Source organism: Osmerus mordax, chromosome 5, assembly GCF_038355195.1.
Source record: "Osmerus mordax isolate fOsmMor3 chromosome 5, fOsmMor3.pri, whole genome shotgun sequence".
NCBI lineage: Eukaryota > Metazoa > Chordata > Actinopteri > Osmeriformes > Osmeridae > Osmerus > Osmerus mordax.
The window spans coordinates 21,900,708-21,927,473 of record NC_090054.1 but is presented as its reverse complement, the minus strand read 5'-3'; the positions used below and the strand labels follow the sequence as shown (position 1 = coordinate 21,927,473).

At 53.7% G+C, this 26,766-nt stretch overlaps 1 protein-coding gene across 1 annotated transcript; it reads right to left on the bottom strand.

Annotated features, from left to right (window-relative positions):
- Nucleotides 1–5,087: 5,087 nt before the first annotated feature.
- klhdc3 (kelch domain containing 3) lies at nt 5,088–26,352 on the bottom strand. Its single transcript, XM_067235747.1, has 10 exons — nt 26,274–26,352; nt 24,004–24,240; nt 20,480–20,656; nt 19,810–19,925; nt 19,654–19,725; nt 14,352–14,565; nt 13,408–13,494; nt 11,872–11,980; nt 5,711–5,795; nt 5,088–5,147 (listed from the first exon to the last, which is right to left on the bottom strand). Exons 2-10 carry the CDS (start codon nt 24,155–24,157, stop codon nt 5,088–5,090), a joined length of 1,074 nt encoding a protein of 357 aa, XP_067091848.1. The 5' UTR covers nt 24,158–24,240; nt 26,274–26,352.
- Between the last annotated feature and the right edge of the window lie 414 nt (nt 26,353–26,766).

Sequence of the window (26,766 nt, the reverse complement as noted above, 5' to 3'; positions counted from 1 at the left end):
TAGCACCCCCCCTCACCCCCTCTCTGCAGCGAGCCACACAGTAAGGTCACCACTGCACATCTGTTTCCTGTGAGGTGTGTGGAGCGGAACTAGCTACTACTAATACACACACACGCATTGACGCACACACACACCCCTGGACGGCAGTGCCCCTAGCCCTACTGCCACCCTCCATTCTACTGTGACCACATGCTCTCCACCACTCCCTCTCCCTGAGCTCCTGCTGTGTCAGTCCTCTGGTCTGAGCCCAACTACACCTGGTTCTTCACCTGGTCTGAGCCCAACTACACCTGGTTCTTCACCTGGTCTGAGCCCAACTACACCTGGTTCTTTACCTGGTCTGAGCCCAACTACACCTGGTTCTTCACCTGGTCTGAGCCCAACTACACCTGGTTCTTCACCTAGTCTGAGCCCAACTACACCTGGTTCTTCACCTGGTCTGACTGCTTCCAGTGGAAACTGTACCCTCCCTGCCTTCCTCCATCCTTACCCTCCCTGCCTCCCTCCCTCCATCCTTGCCCTCCCTCCCTGCCTCCCTCCCTCCATCCTTACCCTCCCTGCCTGCCTCCCTCCATCCTTACCCTCCCTGCCTGCCTGCCTCCCTCCATCCTTACCCTCCCTGCCTGCCTGCCTCCTCCATCCTTACCCTCCCTGCCTGCCTGCCTCCCTCCATCCTTACCCTCCCTGCCTGCCTGCCTCCCTCCATCCTTACCCTCCCTGCCTCCCTCCATCCTTACCCTCCGTGCCTGCCTGCCTCCCTCCATCCTTACCCTCCCTGCCTCCCTCCATCCTTACCCTCCCTGCCTCCCTCCATCCTTACCCTCCCTGCCTGCCTGCCTCCCTCCATCCTTACCCTCCTGCCTCCCTCCCTCCTTTCCTGTTTCAACATCCCCCCTACTCCCTCCCTTCTTATCTCCCTCCCCCTATCGCTCTACCCCCCCCCCCCCCCCCTCCACCCAGGAGCCGAGAAGTCGTTACTGATCATCATGTGGCCTGATTAGTGAATCGCTGAGCCAGGTAGGAGCCCTGAGGGCTGGGACAGACCCAATCTGCTATGATGTGCGTGTGTGTGTGTAGAGGAGGAGGAGGGTTAACAGAAGACATTTGATCATCCTAATACAATACCAGCTTTCTGTCTGAATAATGTCCTGTATTTGGTGTAAATTTCCCTTTTCCTTCCTTCGCTCCTTCCATCAATCTCTCTCTCCTCTCTCACCCCTGGCTCCCCCTCTCCTCCGTCTCCCTCACCCTGCGTGTCCAGGATGTTGTAAGGGTTTTACGTTGCTAATCTTGCCTAAACAAACAGGCTGGCAGGTTTAAAGCAGCCGGGAGAGGAGCGGAGCACGAGCGCGGGGTCCCGGGGGAGCAGCTGGGGAACTCATTACTCCTCCCCCCCTCCGGAGGTCACCCACCCTGGCTTACAGTCTGCACCAGCCCCCCTCCATCCTGGGAGAGGCTACTCTGTGTCCTCCCTCGCGGCCGGCTGAGCAGCAGAGCTGGCTGTTACATTAAGCACACACACATATTTATTTATCTTTATCTGTTGGCCGCGCGGCCGTGTTGATCAAACGTGCCCTCTGAACCCCTCAGATGCCCTCTTAAGAGCAGCATCGCTCTGTTAGGACAACAAGAGCCCTAGAAAGAGAGGGAGAGAGCGAAAGAGAGGAGAGAGGAGGAGAGAGAGGGAAAGAGAGAGATAAGAGTCAGGAGGAATGTGTTGCTGATGGAACGTGTTGCTGATGTTTTTTGTAGATGTGTTCTCTACAAAAACTATTTTTGTAGAGAAGCATTACCATGTAGGATCATCATCTTATAGTTCCTTATCTCATATGACGACATCTCATAGCTCCTTATCTCATAGGATTATGACATCTCATAGCTCCTCACCACATATCATCTTTTTATCTAACATGGTATTTGAGACTTAATGAACCAGTACAGGTGATGAGATAGACAGGAGACCCAGAGGGGCCTGGGCTGGTCCTGAAATCAGCCCAGCAGGAGCTCTGGAGGCCGACCTCCATCAGGACTCCTACACCCTGCAGCTACCAGGAGCCGGCCTGCGTGTGGAGGAGCCGGCCTGCAGGCCTGCGTGTGGAGGAGCCGGCCTGCAGGCCTGCGTGTGGAGGAGCCGGCCTGCAGGCCTGCGTGTGGAGGAGCCGGCCTGCAGGCCTGCGTGTGGAGGAGCCGGCCTGCAGGCCTGCGTGTGGAGGAGCCGGCCTGCAGGCCTGCGTGTGGAGGAGCCGGCCTGCAGGCCTGCGTGTGGAGGAGCCGGCCTGCAGGCCTGCGTGTGGAGGAGCCGGCCTGCAGGCCTGCGTGTGGAGGAGCCGGCCTGCAGGCCTGCGTGTGGAGGAGCCGGCCTGCAGGCCTGCGTGTGGAGGAGCCGGCCTGCAGGCCTGCGTGTGGAGGAGCCGGCCTGCCGGCCTGCGTGTGGAGGAGCCGGCCTGCAGGTAGAGGAGCCGGCCTGCACACAGGAGCAGCACAGCCGATGCTCTCCATGGAGACGCTTTCTTGTGCCTCGGAAAGAGGCGTTAGAAACGTTAGGAAACTGAGCAGAACGTTGGTCTAACTTCACACTAGAGAGTGAGAGAGAGAAAGACAGAGAGATAGAGAGGAACAGGAAGGAGTATGTGTGAAAGAGGGAGGAGGGGCTGTGATTGCTGGTGTCTGGGCTGAGCCACTAAGGTCTTGTGGTGTCTGTTTATGTGGCGTCCTGGTGTTTGATGGCTCGTTTTGTCACACGATCAGCAGAGTATCATTAGGTGTGATGGTGCTCCTCCCAGGGTGCCCCTGTTCCCAGCCCCACTGACGGCCCAGCGCCGCCTCCTCCCCCAAAACAAACACAGCTTGCTGTTTGAAACAACACTCCCCAAGGATGTGTAATGGGGGGCCCCTAATTGCGGGGTGTTCTGCAGCGGGGCCGCGCTCCTCACAGCCCTGCAGCCTCCTGGGAGTCAGGGGACTAGGCCCTAAAACTATAAACGGAACACCGCGAAACAGCTCGAGAAAAAAGCGTCCGGGAATTCCATCAATTCTGGAAAACCCTGCTAGTGAGGGATCAAAACAACCACAACAGCTCAAGAGGAGGAAGTGCTACATAGCAACACCTCCATCCCTGTGCTCCTAAGACAACGTCTGAAGTGACGATGCTCCGGGCCACAAAGCCTTCCATGGTCCAGCTCCTCGTCCTCTGATCTGTTTCCTCTTCCTCCCTCTCCCACTTCCTGTGGAGCTGCGCTCCCTCAGAGAGAGAGAGACAGAGAGAGTGAGAGAGAGACAGAGAGAGAGTGACAGAGAGAGTGACAGAGAGAGAGAGACTGTTTCATCTTCCTCCCTCTCCCATTTCCTGTGGAGCTGCGCTCCCTCACACACTCCGCTACAGGAACTCATCACCAAATATGACTTCCTGGACAGAGTCTTATCACCAGAGCCAGATGCACCATGCAGCCTGATGGTCTGCAAGATAGTTTCTTTAAACATTCCATAAACACAAACCTACTCACAAAAACAATCTCAGCGAGAAAGAAATGGACAATAGATCTGATGATTGTCAACCCATGTCATCTTAGTATGGACTAGGTTCTGACGAGGCACAGTTAGCTTGTTATACCAACTAATGTGTGTCCTCCAGCAGACTAAAGCTCTGCGTGTTAACTAACGATGTGCTCCCTCCAGGGTGCTGGCTGGAGGGTTAACACCCAGGTAGACACAGACACCCAGGTAGACACAGACACCCAGGTAGACACAGACACCCAGGTAGACACAGACACCCAGGTAGACACAGACACCCAGGTAGACACAGACACCCAGGTAGACACAGACACCCAGGTAGACACAGACACCCAGGTAGACACAGACACCCAGGTAGACACAGACACCCAGGTAGACACAGACACCCAGGTAGACACAGACACCCAGGTAGACACAGACACCCAGGTAGACACAGACACCCAGGTAGACACAGACACCCAGGTAGACACAGACACCCAGGTAGACACAGACACCCAGCCTCCAGATTACACGACGAAGATTAAGAACCCCGGGCTCAGATTACCACGAGAATTAACTGAATATCCGTCAGTCCTGGTCTGTCAGGAACAAAGAATCCAAAACCAGCTAAGTTGAGAAAACCCTGTGGGTGCTGTATGTTATCAGGGAGGCTGTGGTCTGGCCCGCTCACATCTACCATGATCAAAAGCCAGGAAGAAGTGATCTAAATATGTTTGCATGGCCTTGAGCACAGCTGGGTAATTTAGCAGCACATGCAGTGTGTCTTCTGCTCTCTGGGGCCTGAGACATACCTGCAGAGTCCACTTCCTGCACGCCCAAACTGAGCACCAGCTCCAAGGTTGTCCATGCAACAGGAAATAGACACAAGGAAGCAGAAGACAGAGTGCAGCTGTGTCTCAGCTGGGCACTGTACTGGGCTCTGCAGTCGTCTAGGTGATAGCCTGGTCTACGTATGTCATAACAGCTCTGCCAAGCCATTCTCCCGACATTCAACTCTGCTCACTGCTCTCTGATACGCCACTCAGTTCCTCCTGATAGACTCGTACTATGCTAGACACTACAAAGGTTTTCTGTCCATTCCTTCAGAGGGCGGCTTTATAGTTAACTTTCCACCTTAACGATGGCATATTTGTGAAGCGATGTTCTGTTTGTGAGCATTTCTGGTCATGAAAACATTAACTTCCACAGTCACTTGGATAACTGAGCATGATAGTTTAGCCAAAACCAGCTGAAAGCTCCACAAGTACCAACAGTCCAAGCTGTTAGTTGTTAGCGGTGCTGTGGTTGGCAGTGACAGAGCATCAGTAAGGGGAGGGAGGGAGTCAGATGGCTGAGCGGTGAGGGAGTCGGGCTAGTAATCTGAAGGTTGCCAGTTCGATTCCCGGCCGTGTCAATTGACGTTGTGTCCTTGGGGCAAGGCACTTCACCCTACTTGCCTCGGGGGGAATGTCCCTGTACTTACTGTAAGTCGCTCTGGATAAGAGCGTCTGCTAAATGTCCCTGTACTAGTAAGCCAGCTTGTGTGTCCACACACACAGACAACAGCAGCACGACAAGCCGCTGGGCAGCCTGGATTATCAGGCCCTCTGGAACACTCCTGCTCCTGACAGCTCCTGACAGCTCCTGTACACAAGCTGCTGGAGGGGCGAGCAGGTGGAGATATAGACGTGACCTTATCAGGGGGGCGTCTTTGAAGAGTAAATCACTGCATGTATCCTCTGCCCTCAGGTCCCTGCCCACCACGTGCTGAACGGCCCACATCCTGGGGTCACCTCCACTGTTTGACAGGGTTATATCTTAGTGTCTCCCCAACACACACACACACAGGACATGCACACAGGTCACACACACGCACGTTACACAGGAAACTTCTGTAGCCTACCCTCTGACCCTGGTGGACAACACAACATGCATGTGCCTGCAGCCTACACTTGTATAGAGCCCTTCCCCTCCGGGGCAAGGCCAGACAAATCAGGCTGCAGCCGACACTTCCAAACAAGCTCCAACCACAGGTAGGCTGGCTTGTTTACAGTGTCTGACAGGCTGCAGGGCTGGGCCTCGCCCGCGCAGGGCACTGTGTTGTGTCTGGCCTCTGAACCCACATGTTAAACAGCCACAATCAGCAGCTTTCTGTCCAGCTGGAGACACACAGCCCTGATAAGGTGCAGCAGAGCTGATTTCCAGGCACCAACACACTGACCTCCCTGATCCTCTGGACCAGACCCAGCCTCCATAGCTGCAGCTCTGCAGCTTCACGAGGGCCCAGCCAGCACACGGCCGCTGGGCTGGAGAAGAGAGGTGCATACAGTGGTTTCACGCTGATTAAACATCTCAGCGAGGCTGTGGTCCTGGAGATTACAAGGAGGGCAGTGCCAGAGATGTTTTGGCTACCTGGGAGATTACTTCTTCTGTGGTCCTCAGCTGAACTCAAACCAAATCCCCCTCGTTCCCCACCACCTCCCTCTCTCTGGCTCTAAACCCCACTCCCTCCTTCACGTAGCCTCTCTCCAGGGAACAGAGGCTTTACATTAGTAAGAGCTGCCGGTTCAGAATGATCTTTAATACTTCTGTGCCTTTCTGACAAGTAGGGCTGATTCAAACAAACCCAAATGACGGATATTATTCTGCACCCGCTGAAAGGAAAGAGACTGTCCTTTAAGAGAGTCTGGAAGTCATTCAGTGTTTCAATCCTCAGTATGCTATTTAGGGAGGTAACAACAGACAGCTTTTTCTTCTCTCTGAAAGAAAATGAAAACTGTCGATTTCATAAAAGGGCAAAAAATAAAACACAAATAAATGGTGTAATTCAAACGTCATAATGCCTCCTGGGAAGACAGGATGGTGAATCAGAGGAGCAAGAAACCACGAGCACAGGTGAAGTATGAATGGATCTGTGGCCAGCGCTGGCTGTGTCATCACCGTGAGACACCTTTGTTTCCGTAGACAAGCCACCCCTCTCCCTCCGGACGCTCACAGTGTGACGAGCACCGCCGCTACACTGAGCATGTGTGTTTGTACGTGCACCCCGCTGACGTCTGCTCTACGGGATAAGTCATGAGTCACACACACACACACGGCTGTGAGGCTGGGGCAGGATGGGATAGGGTTAGAATGTTTAAAGAGTGGAATCCAGGGAGAATCTACGGTGTCTGAAAGTGGCTTCCAGAACACGACTGGCACTGAGAACTCAAGCCTCAGCCAGCACAGCAGCCATAGAGATGATGAACAGGGCACAGTGATTCATAGGGTTTATCTAGGAGATCTAGAAAATAACCCTGATTGGTCAGAACAACTTTATATTAACAACAGCAGTTGTTCATATAAAGCACATAGGATGTTTGTTAGAAGGTCCCTGGAACATTCTATCCCTAGTTCCAGACCCATCAGAACCAGGCTCCGAGGACTTCAGCTCTCCCAGCACTCTACTCACACTCACTGCGTCTACTCACACTCACTGCGTCTACTCACACTCCCTGCGTCTACTCACACTCCCTGTGTTTACACACACACTCCCTGTGTTTACACACACTCCCTGTGTCTACACACACTCCCTGTGTTTACTCACACTCCCTGTGTTTACACACACTCCCTGTGTTTACACACACACTCCCTGTGTCTACTCACACTCAATGTGTCTACTCACACTCACTGGATTATATTCATCCGTTTCATGTTCCAACTCATGTTGGAGTGAAAGAGCATGTTTCAGCAACACTGGTTAGTGTGTGAGTCCACCCGCTCTGCATGAGCAGCCTTGAGGCTAGGCTAGGACCTCTTCATCATGCCAGCCAAACATCCACAGAGGAAACTATAGAAACAAGCCTGAAATTAATTAAATAAATACACACACACAGAGAAAAGTGCTTGAGCTTCAGTCTCTGAGACCATGCTGTCAGCTCCCAGCATGCCAATCTGCCACGTTCCTGTCTACATCCTGCCCCTCAGAGGAAGTCCTGTCCCCAGCCTCGGGACGCCTCCACATTTATCCCACTCCAGGCTCACCCCGCCGCTCACCGCAACCCACAGGTGAGTCCATATGCTCTGCTGGCTGTCCAAGAGGCAACTAGATGCTAGCAGCTAGCAGAGATGCTGGTGATGAGGTGAAGCAGCTAGCAGAGATGCTGGTGATGAGGTGAAGCAGCTAGCAGAGATGCTGGTGATGAGGTGAAGCAGCTAGCAGAGATGCTGGTGATGAGGTGAAGCAGCTAGCAGAGATGCTGGTGATGAGGTGAAGCAGCTAGCAGAGATGCTGGTGATGAGGTGAAGCAGCTAGCAGAGATGCTGGTGATGAGGTGAAGCAGCTAGCAGAGATGCTGGTGATGAGGTGAAGCAGCTAGCAGAGATGCTGGTGATGAGGTGAAGCAGCTAGCAGAGATGCTGGTGATGAGGTGAAGCAGCTAGCAGAGATGCTGGTGATGAGGTGAAGCAGCTAGCAGAGATGCTGGTGATGAGGCGAAGCAGCTAGCAGAGATGCTGGTGATGAGGCGAAGCAGCTAGCAGAGATGCTGGTGATGAGGCGAAGCAGCTAGCAGAGATGCTGGTGATGAGGAGAAGCAGCTAGCAGAGATGCTGGTGATGAGGTGAAGCAGCTAGCAGAGATGCTGGTGATGAGGTGAAGCAGCTAGCAGAGATGCTGGTGATGAGGTGAAGCAGCTAGCAGAGATGCTGGTGATGAGGTGAAGCAGCTAGCAGAGATGCTGGTGATGAGGTGAAGCAGCTAGCAGAGATGCTGGTGATGAGGTGAAGCAGCTAGCAGAGATGCTGGTGATGAGGTGAAGCAGCTAGCAGAGATGCTGGTGATGAGGTGAAGCAGCTAGCAGAGATGCTGGTGATGAGGTGAAGCAGCTAGCAGAGATGCTGGTGATGAGGTGAAGCAGCTAGCAGAGATGCTGGTGATGAGGTGAAGCAGCTAGCAGAGATGCTGGTGATGAGGTGAAGCAGCTAGCAGAGATGCTGGTGATGAGGTGAAGCAGCTAGCAGAGATGCTGGTGATGAGGCGAAGCAGCTAGCAGAGATGCTGGTGATGAGGCGAAGCAGCTAGCAGAGATGCTGGTGATGAGGCGAAGCAGCTAGCAGAGATGCTGGTGATGAGGAGAAGCAGCTAGCAGAGATGCTGGTGATGAGGTGAAGCAGCTAGCAGAGATGCTGGTGATGAGGTGAAGCAGCTAGCAGAGATGCTGGTGATGAGGTGAAGCAGCTAGCAGAGATGCTGGTGATGAGGTGAAGCAGCTAGCAGAGATGCTGGTGATGAGGTGAAGCAGCTAGCAGAGATGCTGGTGATGAGGTGAAGCAGCTAGCAGAGATGCTGGTGATGAGGTGAAGCAGCTAGCAGAGATGCTGGTGATGAGGTGAAGCAGCTAGCAGAGATGCTGGTGATGAGGTGAAGCAGCTAGCAGAGATGCTGGTGATGAGGTGAAGCAGCTAGCAGAGATGCTGGTGATGAGGTGAAGCAGCTAGCAGAGATGCTGGTGATGAGGTGAAGGTCAGGGCAGGTAGGATCAGTCATGCGAGGCCCAGAAAGATCTCTTCATGGTGCAGTGGGCAGGTCTCAGTAAACAAGTGTAGCAGAGGTGTGTGTGTGTGTGTGTGTGTGTGGGGGGGGTCCTCTGTGAAAGAAACCCTCCCAGAGGTCATAAATCAGAGGGGGGCCAGAATTTCGCGCCTCTCCGCAGCCCAGCAGGCCTGCTTAAACTGGCGTAAGTGGTGTTGAATAGACTGCCACCAATACCCTGTCTGTGGTGCACACACACACACCCCTTTCCCGGCTTCAGCTGTGGAATGCACGTATACTCTCCCTCCCTCTCTCCCTCCCTCTCCCCCTCCCTCTCTCCCTCTCTCTCTCCCTCCCTCTCTCCCTCCCTCTCTCTCTCCCTCTCTCTCTCTCTAGATAAACTGCTGCACTAAATCAGGGCATAATGGGAACTAATTTCACATCAGTGTTTAAGCAGAGGAGACAGTGAGCTACCACCCTGATGATCAGCACAACTGATGTCATGTTGCTGCTGTCTCTCTCTCTCTCTCTCTCTCTCTCTCTCTCTCTCTCTCTCTCTCTGTCTGTTAGAGGAGAGCACACACACACACACACGCACACAATGATGAAGTGCCATTGTAATACGGCCTAATGACTCTATAATGCCGTACCGCTGATTCTGGTACACTTTTTCAGATACAGTCTGCTCAGTGCAGTCCAACCCTTTGAACACAATTCCCAGGCATTTCATAGATTTATAGTGCTTCACTAAAGTAATAAATTATTGCCCAACAAATTCCTGCAGTTTAAGTCAATATCATAAAGTGGAAATAAATATCACCGGAAGAGTTCTGTTCTGGATCAGTCTGAAAGGCCGTCTCCCAGGACAACAACAGGCCGCTCGTAAATCTGCTCTCTGTTTCCTGTCTGTGTCCTGACGTGAGGAACACAAGCAGGGTGTCCATCCAGTAACTCAGGACCGCTTGCGCAGACGTTTGTCAATTTCATTGAGACAGATACAAATAACTCCTTAGCCTTGTTAATTACTCTCTAAGTTGTTAAGCCATGGGAAAACAAACACTAGAATAAACTCTGATTAGCTCCGGCTAGAAGTGGCGTTTAAATAAAAACAAGCTAGTGAGGAAGATGACCAATGGACCAATGTTAAGCACATAGATATATAGAGTATAGATATATAGAGTATATTTATAATGGTGCGGGAGCAACACAGAGATATATAGAGTATATTTATAACATAGATATATAGCGTATATTTATAACAGAGTATATTTATAACATAGATATATAAAGTATAGATATAACAGATATAGAGTATATTTATAACATAAATATAGAGTATATTTATAACATAGATATATAAAGTATATTTATAACATAGATAGGGCCTAGCTCAGTCTGGGTGTGTGTGTGTGTGTGTGTGTGTGTGTCATCCCAGGCCACCAGGCCCATGAGGGCACCTTGCTGAGAGCTGGCAGGGTCAGGCTCTCCTTTGTACTGTTACCAGACACAGCAGCCAGGCAGGGACACTGCATGCCAAGCCCTTTAGCTGTGCCATACCAGTGTGTGTGTGTGTGTGTGTGTGTCTGTGTGTGGAAATGCCCCTCGACACCACCCAGGTCATCATGACTGAGATGAGGGGTGTTCTGTTTCCTCTGAAACAGAACACAGGCTGACACAGGCTGGGCTGACACCCTGACACAGGCTGGGCTGACACAGGCTGGGCTGACACAGGCTGGGCTGACACAGGCTGGGCTGACACCCTGACACAGGCTGGGCTGACACAGGCTGGGCTGACACAGGCTGGGCTCCCCCCAGGAAGGCAGCAACTCCTGCTCTGATCCCTGGAGACCCAGCCCAGCCCAGCACAGCACAGCCCAGCACAGCCAGGCTCATTAATAAGCACACTGTTCTGCTCACCACTTCTGCAAACAAATCCCTCTCTCCTAAACTCATTACCAGCACAACAATCAGCCCTCTCATGAGCTAAATTATTTCATTTAAGAAACTAAAACTTACACGCAAAAAGAAACGGGTCCAATCGAACAGACTTAATTAAATTAGTCGCATTCCAAAACAAAGTAAATAAATTTTAATCTTAGAAATGTGTCCAGGAACAGCAGTGTTGTGTATAATGTGGGAGTCAGGTGGCTGAGCGGTTAGAGAATTGGGCTAGTAACCAGAAGGTCGCTGGTTCGATTCCCGGCCATGCCACATGACGTTGTGTCCTTGGGCAAGGCACTTCACCCTACTTGCCTCGGGGGAGAATGTCCCTGTACTTACTGTAAGTCGCTCTGGATAAGAGCGTCTCCTAAATGACTAAATGTAAATATAAATGTATAAGGGTGCGCTGCTCATTATGCTGAAGCTAAACTACTAGCCTTATCAGCCGTGACTGGGGGGCAGGGGGGGCTGGGAGGGTCCTTACAGAGACGCAACGTGAGTGTTCTCCCTCACGTCCCTCCCCCAGTGTGAGGCTGCTCAGAGGGGCCAGCTGATAACAGGCCTGCAGAGACACTCTGGATTAGCTACCTCCTCCTACACCAGCTACTGTCTGTCAGGGACGTCCCCGGCCAGCCAGCACCCCCCCCCCTCAGAGCCAGTCATACACCAGCCCCCCCCCCCCCCCCCCCGCCCCCCCCCCAGCCCCCCCCCCAGCCCCCCCCTCAGAGCCAGTCATACACCAGCCACCCCCCCCCCCACCCCCCTCAGAGCCAGTCATACACCAGCCAGCACCCCCCCCCCCCCTCAGAGCCAGTCATACACCAGCCAGCACCCCCCCCCCCCCTCAGAGCCAGTCATACACCAGCCAGCCAGCTCGTCCATGCTCACCTGGGTCTGAGGTTCTGCTACATCAAGAACATGAAGCTCACCTGGTTCCTCCGAACAGGATGATGCGATCTCCCACCATGCAACAGCACTGTCTCCTCCTGGGACATGGGCCTTTCCCCCGGGGCTCCACTTTCCTCCAGGAGAACGCCTCTGCAGACACACACACAACAAATCAATATTCAGTCGTGGATTAAGGATCAGTAGGGAATGTGTTTCTTCACCATGGGACAGAGCAAGAAGGCCAGCCTGTCTCTGTATGAGGTTCTGAATAACATCTTCAGAGCTAGCTGACTGTCAACAACCCTGCTTCTCCTCCATGTACACTAACCTGCTTCTCCTCCATGTACACTAACCTGCTTCTCCTCCATGTACACTAACCTGCTTCTCCTCCATGTACACTAACCTGCTTCTCCTCCATGTACACTAACCTGCTTCTCCTCCATGTACACTAACCTGCTTCTCCTCCATGTACACTAACCTGCTTCTCCTCCATGTACACTAACCTGCTTCTCCTCCATGTACACTAACCTGCTTCTCCTCCATGTACACTAACCTGCTTCTCCTCCATGTACACTAACCTGCTTCTCCTCCATGTACACTAACCTGCTTCTCCTCCATGTACACTAACCTGCTTCTCCTCCATGTACACTAACCTGCTCTAACCTTCTCTCCATCTCTCCATATAAGGACGGAAGCTCCTCACACACTGTCCACGGCGTCATTACGTCTCCATGGCAACAGGCCCTCCAGTCCCTGCAAGGGCATTGCCATGGAGAGGCCTGCACGGCCCTCTGGTGGACAGCATTTGTACTGCAAGCATGATGGGCAGCATGTCCACCCTCCCTTCTCCTCTTGTGAGATCAGCTCTGCTCCTCAGAGCAGGCAGGGATGGTGGTGGTGATCAAGCTCTGCTCCTCAGAGCAGGCAGGGATGGTGGAGATCAAGCTCTGCTCCTCAGAGCAGGCAGGGATGGTGGTGATCAAGCTCTGCTCATCAGAGCAGGCAGGGATGGTGGTGATCAAGCTCTGCTCCTCAGAGCAGGCAGGGATGGTGGAGATCAAGCTCTGCTCCTCAGAGCAGGCAGGGATGGTGGTGATCAAGCTCTGCTCATCAGAGCAGGCAGGGATGGTGGTGATCAAGCTCTGCTCCTCAGAGCAGGCAGGGATGGTGGTGATCAAGCTCTGCTCATCAGAGCAGGCAGGGATGGTGGTGATCAAGCTCTGCTCCTCAGAGCAGGCAGGGATGGTGGTGATTAAGCTCTGCTCCTCAGAGCAGGCAGGGATGGTGGTGATCAAGCTCTGCTCCTCAGAGCAGGCAGGGATGGTGGAGATCAGCTCTGCTGTCAGGGACATGTCTACATGTCCCTCTCTCCTGGAGAGCTGGGAGAAACTGGGTCAAGATGAACCAGCGCTGTGCTGAGCTGCGCTCCCTCAACAGAAGGTGCACAGAGTACAATGCATCAAACAGCCAGACAGACTTGTCAACCAATCAAGAGACAGCTCCGCAGTGCTGTCTGTGATGGGCTGGGGTGGGTGAGCAGGGAAGGTTCTACGATGGGCTGGTGGAAGGTTCCTCACCTGGGTTAAACTTCCAAAGGTCGTTGAAGTGGCGGTCCAGGCGGGCATTGTAGCCTCCAAATATGTAGAGCTCCCCATCACACGAGACTAGGGGGCGGGGGGGGGGGGGCAGTCAGAAACAGAAAAGAGATTTTGAAAAAACATTGTATTGAAAAAGTGGTCTAGTAATGTATAGTCATGTATTACTAATTACTACCTGACAAAAAAACATTCTGAACTACAGAACATTTCTAAATAGCAATTCAAATGAAACAAAACACATTTTCACAAATTGTTGGAAGCAGGCATTACGACTGCTTGCCTGTTGCCCACTGTATGCATCATAACAGAAAATTAGATACAAAAGAAATGACCCTGTTGAGCCACTGTTGAACATTTGATCCGAGTGCCAGTTATGTAGACGGCTTGGCACGAGCTAGCCTTAACCAATCATGAGGCACCAGCTAGCCTTAACCAATCATGAGGCACGAGCTAGCCTTAACCAATTATGAGGCACGAGCTAGCCTTAACCAATCATGAGGAACGAGCTAGCCTTAACCAATCATGAGGCAAGGCTGGCTGCCTCCATTACGCAACACTGCTTCTTCAACAGGACACAAACGCACCAGGAGAGGCTGGAAGGTCACACTGCCTCGGCAGCAGCTGGGTGTTTGACATCATAAAAGTAAGAAAGCTGGAAAATGAGTGCAGACGGTTGTCCTGTTTATGAACCTATCACAGCCTCCTTGAAAAGTAACAACTTTTGTTTCGGACTGTTTGTAATTCAAGGTGCTTCGCAACGCTGAACTCCAATTAGACCTCAATGAAAGTTTAAATGTAAAAAAAATATGAAATAAGACCTTGCTGCCAAACTCTTTCAGAAATGTTTAAATGAGCATGAAATAGTAATAAAGTGTATTAATGCCTGTGTCTGTGCTGTGTGTATGTGTGTGTGTGTGTCTCACAGGCTGAGTGGCTGCGTCTCCCTTCAGGCAGTAGTTGTGCAGAGGGTGTGTTGAGCCAGCAGCTGGTCTCTGTGTCGAACACCTTGATCTTGTTGCAGTAGATCTCGTTGTTGGAGTGGAAGGGACCGAAGCGGTCCGCTCGGCCTCCAAATACAAACATTTTAGTCCCGATGATGGTGGCAGAGTGGAAGTCTCTCCATCGCGCCGGGGTTCCCTGAGGGAACACACACACATCATCAGTCATTACGTTCCTCCAGAGGGCTTCAGTAACCCCCCCTCATCCACAGCCCAGCTCAACAGCCCTGATCTGTACACTGCACAGCAGGAGCCGAGGTATAATCCACCTTTCTGAGATCCTGCAGATGAATAAGAGCCATAAGCCTGGCAGTGTGAGCAGGTGCAGGAGGAAGATAGCTGGCAGAAACCCTGTTCTCTCACCTCATGAGAGCTGCAGGTAAACAGCGCCATCTAGTAGGCATGGGAGGTACACGCAGGTCTAGCCCCCAAGGACACCACGTCAGTTGGCATGACCGGGAACCGAACTGGCAACCTTCGGATTACTAGCCCGATTCCCTCACCGCTCAGCCAACTGACTCCATTCTCTGAGGAGGAAACTTCAAGGTTTCTAAAAACACTGAGCACATTCAGATCCGGAACTCAAACTAAACCGCTTGTTTGAGTCCAACCCTTGAACTTTGTTTGAGAAACAAATAACAGGATTAGTGTAGGGGTTCCTGGACTGGCCAAGTCAACATGAATGTGTTTTATAACCGAACTGCAGAGAGATGAAAGTCAAACCAGGGAGACACAGGCCCTCGTTCTCTTTAGTGTAACCATGACGATGTATCGCTACCATACTCAGCCGAGTTTGTCATAATTTTTTGGGCCATTTGTCCTTCAAAAAAAGTTTCTAAAAAGTTTTTTTTCTTTATTTTTTTTCCTAAAGGTTTTTAAAAAGGTTTGGTAAAAAAGAAGTTCGAAAGGTAGTTTTATTTATATATAAAGTTTTGAAAGGTTGAAAAAAGTATTGATATACCCAGTATTGACAACCTCTGCAGATGCATGTTCAGCACAGAGGGATAGAACCTTCAACAGGACAAATCAACAACACATCGATGTGCAGATGAACCCTAACAGACAGCCAATCCTACGGTAATCTGCATGTTGATGAAAAAGAGTTGACTGTGGAGCACTGATTCTGCAAGCCATCTGTGACAAACCCACTTCTGGTGCAGGACACACCCTCCTGAGTGGACTGGTGCAGGACACACCCCCCCGAGTGGACTGGTGCAGGACACACCCTCCTGAGTGGACTGGTGCTGGACACACCCCCCTGAGTGGACTGGTGCAGGACACACCCCTGAGTGGACTGGTGCTGGACACACCCCCCTGAGTGGACTGGTGCAGGACACACCCCTGAGTGGACTGGTGCAGGACACACCCCTGAGTGGACTGGTGCAGGACACCCCCCTGAGTGGACTGGTGCAGGACACACCCCTGAGTGGACTGGTGCAGGACACACCCCTGAGTGGACTGGTGCAGGACACACCCCCTTGAGTGGACTGGTGCAGGACACACCCCTGAGTGGACTGGTGCAGGACACACCCCCCTGAGTGGACTGGTGCAGGACACACCCCTGAGTGGACTGGTGCAGGACACACCCCTGAGTGGACTGGTGCAGGACACACCCCCTTGAGTGGACTGGTGCAGGACACACCCCCCTGAGTGGACTGGTGCAGGACACACCCCCCTGAGTGGACTGGTGCAGGACACACCCCCCTGAGTGGACTGGTGCAGGACACACCCCCCTGAGTGGACTGGTGCAGGACACACCCCCCTGAGTGGACTGGTGCAGGACACACCCCCCTGAGTGGACTGGTGCAGGACACACCCCCCTGAGTGGACTGGTGCAGGACACACCCCCCTGAGTGGACTGGTGCAGGACACACCCCCCTGAGTGGACTGGTGCAGGACACACCCCCTTGAGTGGACTGGTGCAGGACACACCCCCTTGAGTGGACTGGTGCAGGACACACCCCCTTGAGTGGACTGGTCCTGGACACACCCCCCCGAGTGGACTGGTCCTGGACACACCCCCCCGAGTGGACTGGTGCAGGACACACCCCCCCGAGTGGACTGGTCCTGGACACACCCCCCTGAGTGGACTGGTCCTGGACACACCCCCCCGAGTGGACTGGTCCTGGACACACCCCCCTGAGTGGACTGGTGCAGGACACACCCCCCTGAGTGGACTGGTGCAGGACACACCCCCCTGAGTGGACTGGTGCAGGACACACCCCCCTGAGTGGACTGGTGCAGGACACCCCCCTGAGTGGACTGGTGCAGGACACACCCCCCTGAGTGGACTGGTGCAGGACACACCCCCCTGAGTGGACTGGTGCAGGACACACCCCTGAGTGGACTGGTGCAGGACACACCCCCCTGAGTGGACTGGTGCAGGACACACCCCCCTGAGTGGACTGGTGCAGGACACACCCCCCTGAGTGGACTGGTGCAGGACACCCCCCTGAGTGGACTGGTGCTGGACACACCCCCCTGAGTGGACTGGTGCAGGACACACCCCCCTGAGTGGACTGGTGCAGGACACACCCCTGAGTGGACTGGTGCAGGACACACCCCCCTGAGTGGACTGGTGCAGGACACACCCCCCCTGAGTGGACTGGTGCTGGACACACCCCCCTGAGTGGACTGGTGCAGGACACCCCCCTGAGTGGACTGGTGCAGGACACACCCCCCTGAGTGGACTGGTGCAGGACACACCCCCCTGAGTGGACTGGTGCAGGACACACCCCTGAGTGGACTGGTGCAGGACACACCCCCCTGAGTGGACTGGTGCTGGACACACCCCCCTGAGTGGACTGGTGCAGGACACACCCCCCTGAGTGGACTGGTGCTGGACACACCCCCCTGAGTGGACTGGTGCAGGACACACCCCCCTGAGTGGACTGGTGCAGGACACCCCCCTGAGTGGACTGGTGCAGGACACACCCCCCTGAGTGGACTGGTGCAGGACACCCCCCTGAGTGGACTGGTGCAGGACACCCCCCTGAGTGGACTGGTGCAGGACACACCCCCCTGAGTGGACTGGTGCAGGACACACCCCCCTGAGTGGACTGGTGCAGGACACACCCCCTGAGTGGACTGGTGCAGGACACACCCCTGAGTGGACTGGTGCAGGACACCCCCCTGAGTGGACTGGTGCAGGACACACCCCTGAGTGGACTGGTGCTGGACACACCCCCCTGAGTGGACTGGTGCAGGACACACCCCTGAGTGGACTGGTGCAGGACACCCCCCTGAGTGGACTGGTGCAGGACACACCCCCCTGAGTGGACTGGTGCAGGACACACCCCCCTGAGTGGACTGGTGCAGGACACACCCCCCTGAGTGGACTGGTGCAGGACACACCCCCCTGAGTGGACTGGTGCAGGACACCCCCCTGAGTGGACTGGTGCAGGACACACCCCTGAGTGGACTGGTGCAGGACACCCCCCTGAGTGGACTGGTGCAGGACACACCCCCCTGAGTGGACTGGTGCAGGACACACCCCCCTGAGTGGACTGGTGCAGGACACACCCCCCTGAGTGGACTGGTGCAGGACACACCCCCCTGAGTGGACTGGTGCAGGACACACCCCCCTGAGTGGACTGGTGCAGGACACACCCCCCTGAGTGGACTGGTGCAGGACACACCCCCCTGAGTGGACTGGTGCAGGACACCCCCCTGAGTGGACTGGTGCTGGACACACCCCCCTGAGTGGACTGGTGCAGGACACACCCCCCTGAGTGGACTGGTGCAGGACACACCCCTGAGTGGACTGGTGCAGGACACCCCCCTGAGTGGACTGGTGCAGGACACACCCCCTGAGTGGACTGGTGCAGGACACCCCCCTGAGTGGACTGGTGCAGGACACACCCCCCTGAGTGGACTGGTGCAGGACACACCCCCCCTGAGTGGACTGGTGCAGGACACACCCCCCTGAGTGGACTGGTGCAGGACACACCCCCCTGAGTGGACTGGTGCAGGACACACCCCCCCGAGTGGACTGGTGCAGGACACACCCCCCTGAGTGGACTGGTGCAGGACACCCCCCTGAGTGGACTGGTGCAGGACACACCCCCCTGAGTGGACTGGTGCAGGACACACCCCCCTGAGTGGACTGGTGCAGGACACACCCCCCTGAGTGGACTGGTGCAGGACACACCCCCCTGAGTGGACTGGTGCAGGACACACCCCTGAGTGGACTGGTGCAGGACACACCCCCTGAGTGGACTGGTGCAGGACACACCCCCTGAGTGGACTGGTGCAGGACACACCCCCCTGAGTGGACTGGTGCAGGACACACCCCCCTGAGTGGACTGGTGCAGGACACACCCCCTTGAGTGGACTGGTGCAGGACACACCCCTGAGTGGACTGGTGCAGGACACACCCCCCTGAGTGGACTGGTGCAGGACACACCCCCCTGAGTGGACTGGTGCAGGACACACCCCCCTGAGTGGACTGGTGCAGGACACACCCCCTTGAGTGGACTGGTGCAGGACACACCCCCCTGAGTGGACTGGTGCAGGACACACCCCCCTGAGTGGACTGGTGCAGGACACACCCCTGAGTGGACTGGTGCAGGACACACCCCTGAGTGGACTGGTGCAGGACACACCCCCTTGAGTGGACTGGTGCAGGACACACCCCCCTGAGTGGACTGGTGCAGGACACACCCCCCTGAGTGGACTGGTGCAGGACACACCCCCCTGAGTGGACTGGTGCAGGACACACCCCTGAGTGGACTGGTGCAGGACACACCCCTGAGTGGACTGGTGCTGGACACACCCCCCTGAGTGGACTGGTGCAGGACACACCCCTGAGTGGACTGGTGCAGGACACACCCCCCCTGAGTGGACTTGCTCCACATGACCAGCAGCATTCACCTCCAGGTAACCTGACTATCATACAGGCATGTTGAGCTGCAGAGGAACAGCAGAGCTCAAGGCTGGGGTATAATCCCCTGCCAGGCTCTTAGTCCTTGGCTGCGGTCCAGACAACCGCTTTAGGAGACGGGAAAGAGCCACTCTCTGTATCCAGTCAATAAGACCCCTGTACACTACTTTACATCAAACGATAATGAACCCCAACGACTTGCACGACCCTCAATCCTGCTTGGACACGTGGCACCCTGCCCTGAAACGTTTAAAGCAGCAAGAGAGAACCCCACAGCCCCACAGCAGAAACACATCAGGTTTGGTGTTGGTGTTGCATCAAGTAGGGGAACCTGCCCCAACTCACTCTGGCGTTGATGAGAGACCAGGCCATGGTGGTGGTGTCCAGCTTGTGGATGTCGTTGGAGAAGCAGTCGGCCTGGTGGATAGATGAGAGGTGATCAGACCGGGGCGGAGAGGGCCGCGGCCGTCCGCAGGGGAACACAGCTCAGAAAGGACTCACCAGCTGCTCATAGCCCCCGAAGATGAACATGGCCTTGCCCATGACGCAGGCAGAGTGGCCGTCACGAGCCCCAGGCACCGTCCCCGAGATCTTGGGAGTGAACCACCTGTGGCTGTCTGATGACACACAGAGAGCATCATCCCATAGCAGTGGCAGAGACACCCAGACTACATCTAATGTGCTGTTGGTAATCACTCTGGAGAGATATATATATATAGAGATAGAGAGAAAGAGAGATATATATATATATATATAGAGAGAGATATACAAAGATCTAGATATATAGAAATATCTCTATAGAGATATATAGAAATATATGATATATATAGCGTTAGGTAGCAAGAAACAGGTATAGAAATAGATATAAATAGATATGAGATATAGAGGTAGCTAGAGAGATCGTCTTCATTTTTATCTCTATTTCTATAATAGAGAGAGATCGAGAGAGTGTGAGTGTGTGTAGAGAAGTAACAACTGATCACACTCCTATTTCCGTTTGGATCTGAGTTCATCAAAGCCCCAGCAGGTGGGCAGGGCTGCTTGTGTGGTTCGGTCCTGGTTGCATGTTGCAGCTAGCGATGCAGAGGGCTTACTTCAGTAGCAACAGCACGCCGCCGTTAAGGCAAACAGGAAGTGAGTTGGACCCCAGGTGTCGGGGGAGGTTACTCACTGACGTCGAAGGCGTAGAGCACGTTGCAGGCTCCCTCTGTGTCGTTCCTGCCTCCCCAGATGTAGATGGTGTCCTCCAGCAGCACGGCTGTGTGGCCGTAACGCATGTAGGGAACCTCCCTGGCATGCTCACGACCACCGGTTCTCACTGGGGGGAGTTTCATCCAGCGGAGAGACACTGGGGAGGAGGAGGAGGGGAGGAGGAGGAGGAGGGGAGGGGAGGGGAGGAGGAGGAGGAGGAGGAGGGGAGGGTAGGGGAGGGGAGGGGGGGAGGAGGAGGGTAGGAGGAGGGGAGGAGGAGGAGGGGAGGGTAGGGGGAGGGGAGGAGGAGGAGGGGAGGGGAGGGGGAGGAGGGGAGGGGAGGAGGAGGAGGGGAGGAGGAGGAGGGGAGGAGAGGAGGAGGGGAGGGTAGGGTAGGGGAGGGGAGGGGAGGGGAGGGGAGGGGAGGGGAGGGGAGGGGAGGGGAGGGGAGGGGAGGGGAGGAGGAGGGGAGGGGAGGGGAGGGGAGGGGAGGGGAGGGGGGGAGGGGAGGGGAGGAGGAGGAGGGGAGGAGGAGGAGGGGAGGGGAGGGGAGGAGGAGGAGGGGAGGAGGGGAGGGGAGGGGGAGGAGGGGAGGAGGGGAGGGGAGGAGGGGAGGAGGAGGAGGGGAGGGTAGGGGAGAGGAGGGTAGGGGAGGGGGGGAGGGGAGGGAGGGGAGAGGAGGGTAGGGGAGGAGGAGGGGAGGGGAGGAGGAGGGGAGAGGAGGGTAGGGGAGGAGGAGGGGAGGGGGGGAGGGGAGGGGAGGGGAGGAGGAGGGGAGGGTAGGGGAGGAGGAGGGGAGGGGAGGAGGAGGGGAGAGGAGGGTAGGGGAGGAGGAGGGGAGGGGGGGAGGGGAGGGGAGGGGAGGGGAGGAGGAGGGGAGGGGAGGAGGAGGAGGGAGGGGAGGGGGGGAGGGAGGGGAGGAGGAGGAGGAGGGAGGGGAGGAGGAGGAGGGAGGGGAGAGGAGGAGGAGGGAGGGGAGGAGAGGAGGAGGAGGGAGGGGAGGAGGAGGAGGGAGGGGAGGAGGAGGAGGAGGGAGGGGAGGAGGAGGGAGGGGAGGAGAGGAGGAGGAGGGAGGGGAGAGGAGGGGAGGAGGAGGAGGGGAGGGGAGGGGGAGGAGGGGAGGAGGGGAGGAGGGGAGGGGAGGAGGAGGAGGGGAGGGTAGGGGAGAGGAGGGTAGGGGAGGGGGGGAGGGGAGGGAGGGGAGGGAGAGGAGGGTAGGGGAGGAGGAGGGGAGGGGAGGGGAGGAGGAGGGGAGAGGAGGGTAGGGGAGGAGGAGGGGAGGGGGGGAGGGGAGGGGAGGAGGAGGGGAGGGGAGGGGAGGAGGAGGGGAGAGGAGGGTAGGGGAGGAGGAGGGGAGGGGGGGAGGGGAGGGGAGGGGAGGGGAGGGGAGGGGAGGGGAGGGGAGGGGAGGGGAGGGGAGGGGAGGGGAGGGGAGGGGAGGAGGAGGGGAGAGGAGGAGGAGGGAGGGGAGGAGAGGAGGAGGAGGGAGGGGAGGGGGGGAGGGAGGGGAGGAGGAGGAGGAGGGAGGGGAGGAGGAGGAGGGAGGGGAGAGGAGGAGGAGGGAGGGGAGGAGAGGAGGAGGAGGGAGGGGAGGAGGAGGAGGGAGGGGAGGAGGAGGAGGAGGGAGGGGAGGAGGAGGGAGGGGAGGAGAGGAGGAGGAGGGAGGGGAGAGGAGGAGGAGGGAGGGGAGGAGAGGAGGAGGAGGGAGGGGAGAGGAGGAGGAGGGAGGGGAGGAGAGGAGGAGGAGGGAGGGGAGAGGAGGAGGAGGGAGGGGAGGAGAGGAGGAGGAGGGAGGGGAGGAGGAGGAGGGAGGGGAGGAGGGAGGGGAGGAGAGGAGGGAGGCTCACTTTTCATGTACTCAATTTAGTTTGTAAAACTAAACTTACTTTAGACCTTTGACAAACCAACTGACAAATACATATATATATATATATATATATATATATATATATATATATCGTTTTATAAACTAAATTGGGCACAGGGGCACATATGTGAATATGATTATTAATCGTTACATAAATGATTACTAATTAATCAAATTTCAGACATTTAGCCCTAAAACATTTATCCAAATGTCATTGGCCTTTCTGATAACTTGAGGAGGCAAGTGACTACAGCTAACAGGCAAGTGAGGACAAAGTCCAGCTGTTACATTGAGTTCTTCCACATGCAAAACCACTGATGTTGAAACTGTTATGGGTGAACACACTCATTATTTGAGTAATGGAAAACCCAAATTAATGATAAACAACGTAACAAACAAAAAAATATTTTAAAAAGTTTGCTTTGAGATGAAGGATCATGACTTCACGGTCTATGACCGAACATCTCATTAACAACTTTACTAGCAGTACTGCAGCCTGCTTGAACATAAAAGTGGAGGGAAAAAAATAGAATCAATGTCCACACACATCAAAGTCCATGGATGCCACGCTACAGAGCTGACATCAGGAGGGCAGCAGAGACACACAATAACATTTGCATTACAATCACAGGGTCAGCATCTAATCAGAGAGCAACAGCAGGTCTTTCATAGGCTATGCAGAAATACAAACACCATGACACTGGTAGAGTTGTTAAAGGTTGTGAGAAGAAAAAAAAAATTGTAATGTTTGGAGACAAAGCCAGTTAGCCTTTCATTCTGAGGAGAAAAGCAGGTTAGTGTTATAAACCAGACAGCGCTCCTCTCTCTGAAGACATGGACTAGGCCTTGACATCTGGGCTCAGAAGCACCTGTTTGGCAGCGTACGCCAGCAACAGATGGCCACAGGAACATGGGGATGTTATAGTAAGCCTCAAATGTGGTGGAGTTTAAACAGTCATTTCCTGCATTTCTCCACTGATCCTGTTCCCCGTGTAAACGACATCAGACATGCAGAACACACAGCCTCCACCCACCATCTAACCCACAGCCTCCACCCTCCATCTAACACACAGCCTCCACCCACCATCTAACACGCAGCCTCCACCCTCCATCTAACACACAGCCTCCACCCTCCATCTAACACACAGCCTCCACCCTCCATCTAACACACAGCCTCCACCCTCCATCTAACACACAGCCTCCACCCTCCATCTAACACACAGCCTCCACCCTCCATCTAACACACAGCCTCCACCCTCCATCTACCACACAGCCTCCACCCTCCATCTAACACACAGCCTCCACCCTCCATCTAACACACAGCCTCCACCCTCCATCTAACACACAGCCTCCACCCTCCATCTAACACACAGCCTCCACCCTCCATCTAACACACAGCCTCCACCCTCCATCTACCACACAGCCTCCACCCTCCATCTAACACACAGCCTCCACCCTCCATCTAACACACAGCCTCCACCCACCATCTAACACACAGCCTCCACCCTCCATCTAACACACAGCCTCCACCCTCAATCTAACCCACAGACTCAGCTGACATCTACCATCAGGACGAAAATACAAAAACCAAAGGAGACACCTGTCACCTCCCGCGCCACGCTCACCGCCCCGCTCACCGGTGTTGAAGACGTGTACGTCGATCTGTCGTAGCGTCTCGTAGTCCTCCCCAGAACAGTAGCCCCCGAAGGAGTACACCTTGTGGCCCACGGCCACGGCTGCATGGTTCACTCTCCGCGGGCCTCCTTCCAGGTGCACCGTCCAGCGCAACATCCCACACTCCAGCACCTCCCTGCTGCCTCAGACCATCACTGTCCCATCTGCCCGGGTGCCAGGGAGGCACTTCTGAGAGAGACCTGCCACACCAGGGGGGAGGAGGAGGGGAGCACAGAGGGAAGGGTTAGCAGAGAGGTCAGAAGGTCATCTGAGAGTTATGCAGAGAGGGAACTGTTAGTCCTGCAAGGCTCCCATCAACTATGCTCTGCTGTTGTTGACAGGCACTCAAACCCCTGCATTATCTGAGCAGGGAGGGTATTTTAGGAGGCGTCTATGCTTAGGCTACACCTACAGCCCTCTACGGCTTCATGTTCAACCATATCCTTGTTCCCTCCCCTGTGATGGAACACTGCTTAAAATAGGAACACATAAAAACATGTAAGCCTTGACCATTTGGTTAGACAGCATCCTTCTTGAAAAGGCAACTGCTTGGCTGAGCAAAGCATGTCCTTTAAATTTTTTCATTAAAAGAATCCTTTAAATTTTAAAATGTTCACGAAGTAACACAACAATTAAGATGTCAAACAGAAACACCCAGTGTTAGGATTAGGGGGAAAAATGCAACCTACAACACAACGAAGACTGCAAACTAAGAGGATCAGAGACCTTCCATAAACAGCTGAAGGGTTTTCATAAATCCAAGCAACACAAGTATTTTCCTTTATCCTAGCCGAGTGGTGGAAGAGCACAGACTACAGCCAGCGAGAGAGTGGAAGCGCGAGAGGAAGGGAGCATGATAGACGTGTCATACTGGGTAAAAGAGAAAGACTGCCAAAAAGAGAAAGAAGTGACTGTCAGAAACTCAATAGCTCTTGGTATCAGAAGCACACTGACGCCTGTCTGGACAATGTTGCATACTCGAGCAATGTCGAAGACAGCTAACTTTAGTCTCTCGAACTAACAGACACCTTTCTTCTCTATAGAGCAGATAAGGACCAATCAATCATGCAAACACAGTCTGCACATTCAAAATATATAGCTATATAAGTAGATTGATAATTGAAGCCTACACTGTCGTGGATGCCAAAAACAAACATTATTACCTATGCCATGACATAAACCGTAAAATTCAAATACATTGACTGAATGATCTACACATATGAAAGTTTCAAGTGTCAAGTGTCATGTTAAAACTAAGGTCCTGACAGTTCAGGTAATGCTAACTAGCCTACGACAACTTGGCTAACTGGCTATCTGACACATGCAGACTACCTAACCTCTGATATACCAACTGTTCCAAAAACCTCTGACCTTTTGTTTGCTCTTAAAAATAAACTCTCCAAGGACTATTTATGCAGACCTCTCTATTTCAAGCACAAAGCTGAGCATCAAAACATCTCTGAAGAGAACCGTATAGTACTGTATATCTTGCTAGCTAGCCCTAGCTGCTACTAGCTGACAAGCTGGCTGGCTCATTTGCTAGCGCTGGTAGCTATGGAAGGCAGATAGGCTAGCTAGTAGTAGTACAGTAGATAGCAAGCTAACTAGTGGCCAATGTTGAATTGTATTATGTCAGACAACTACAACTAAACATTGACAACTAAATGTTCGATAGCTACCTTGTTAACTTTCATTCACTTTCTGGAGGGCTTGTCAGTTGTTTTCTTAATAACATATAGATTAGCGTGGTGTAGCTAGAGTGAGAGACAGTTTGCTAACATTAGCTAGCTATAAGCGAGGAAAGGTTACTTTGTTATGGGTCTCAGAACAAAATCCACTCACATGACCAGGGTGCGCTAGCTATGCTAGTAAATCAACAAACCATAACTTAAACGTGGGTAACGATGAAAACAAAGACATCGGTAGATGTTCTCATCTGTTTTGGAAGCACAAGCAAGTATCGATATCATAACCTCAAGGTGAAGTGCAGTAACGCTAGATAAAATCAATCTGGGTAGTCTCCCGACGGACCGGCGTGCACACCAGTACACTAAACGAATATCCCAGATATGCCAGTTATGTCAGCGGGCTGCCAAACAACTAACTACATGTAGCTAGTTATCCAGCTAGCAACCGTCCCTAGATGACAACCAACACAAGAAAGCTATTAAAACATACCTGATCAAAATGCACAAGTGCATGTATGTGCTAATAAAAGTATAGCCGGGGTTACCTTGGAGCGAGGCGTAGCTTTCAAGCGAGACGGTGCGTTCCACTCCCTTTGCGGGCCTGGTGACGTTTGTTTACGGTGAATAATTAGTTTATAAATGTCCACGTTCAGTCAAACCAAAAAATAACGAACAAGCTCATGTTTTCTCATACAGATAGTAATAAACACGAATACAGCTAAGCTTTCCTATAAGTATCAAGCGCACACGTGTTTATCACATCAACTTATTTAAGAATGGAATGATTCATGATAAAATCGTTTTTATTTCAACTTAGCTCGTGGTCACGAGGGAAGTCCTTTGTAGACGGACCACAAGAGGGCGGCATGTTTCAATTTATGGTTGTCACACCTGTGTATCATTCAGGATTATTAAAAAAGGATTGCTGTAGTATTCTACACAGCAGGCTACACACATACAGTAAGATTACTGATTACAGTTGGTTACATGTGGTTTCCATTGTGTTCTATCTGGCCTCAGAATGTACGAGGACATTTA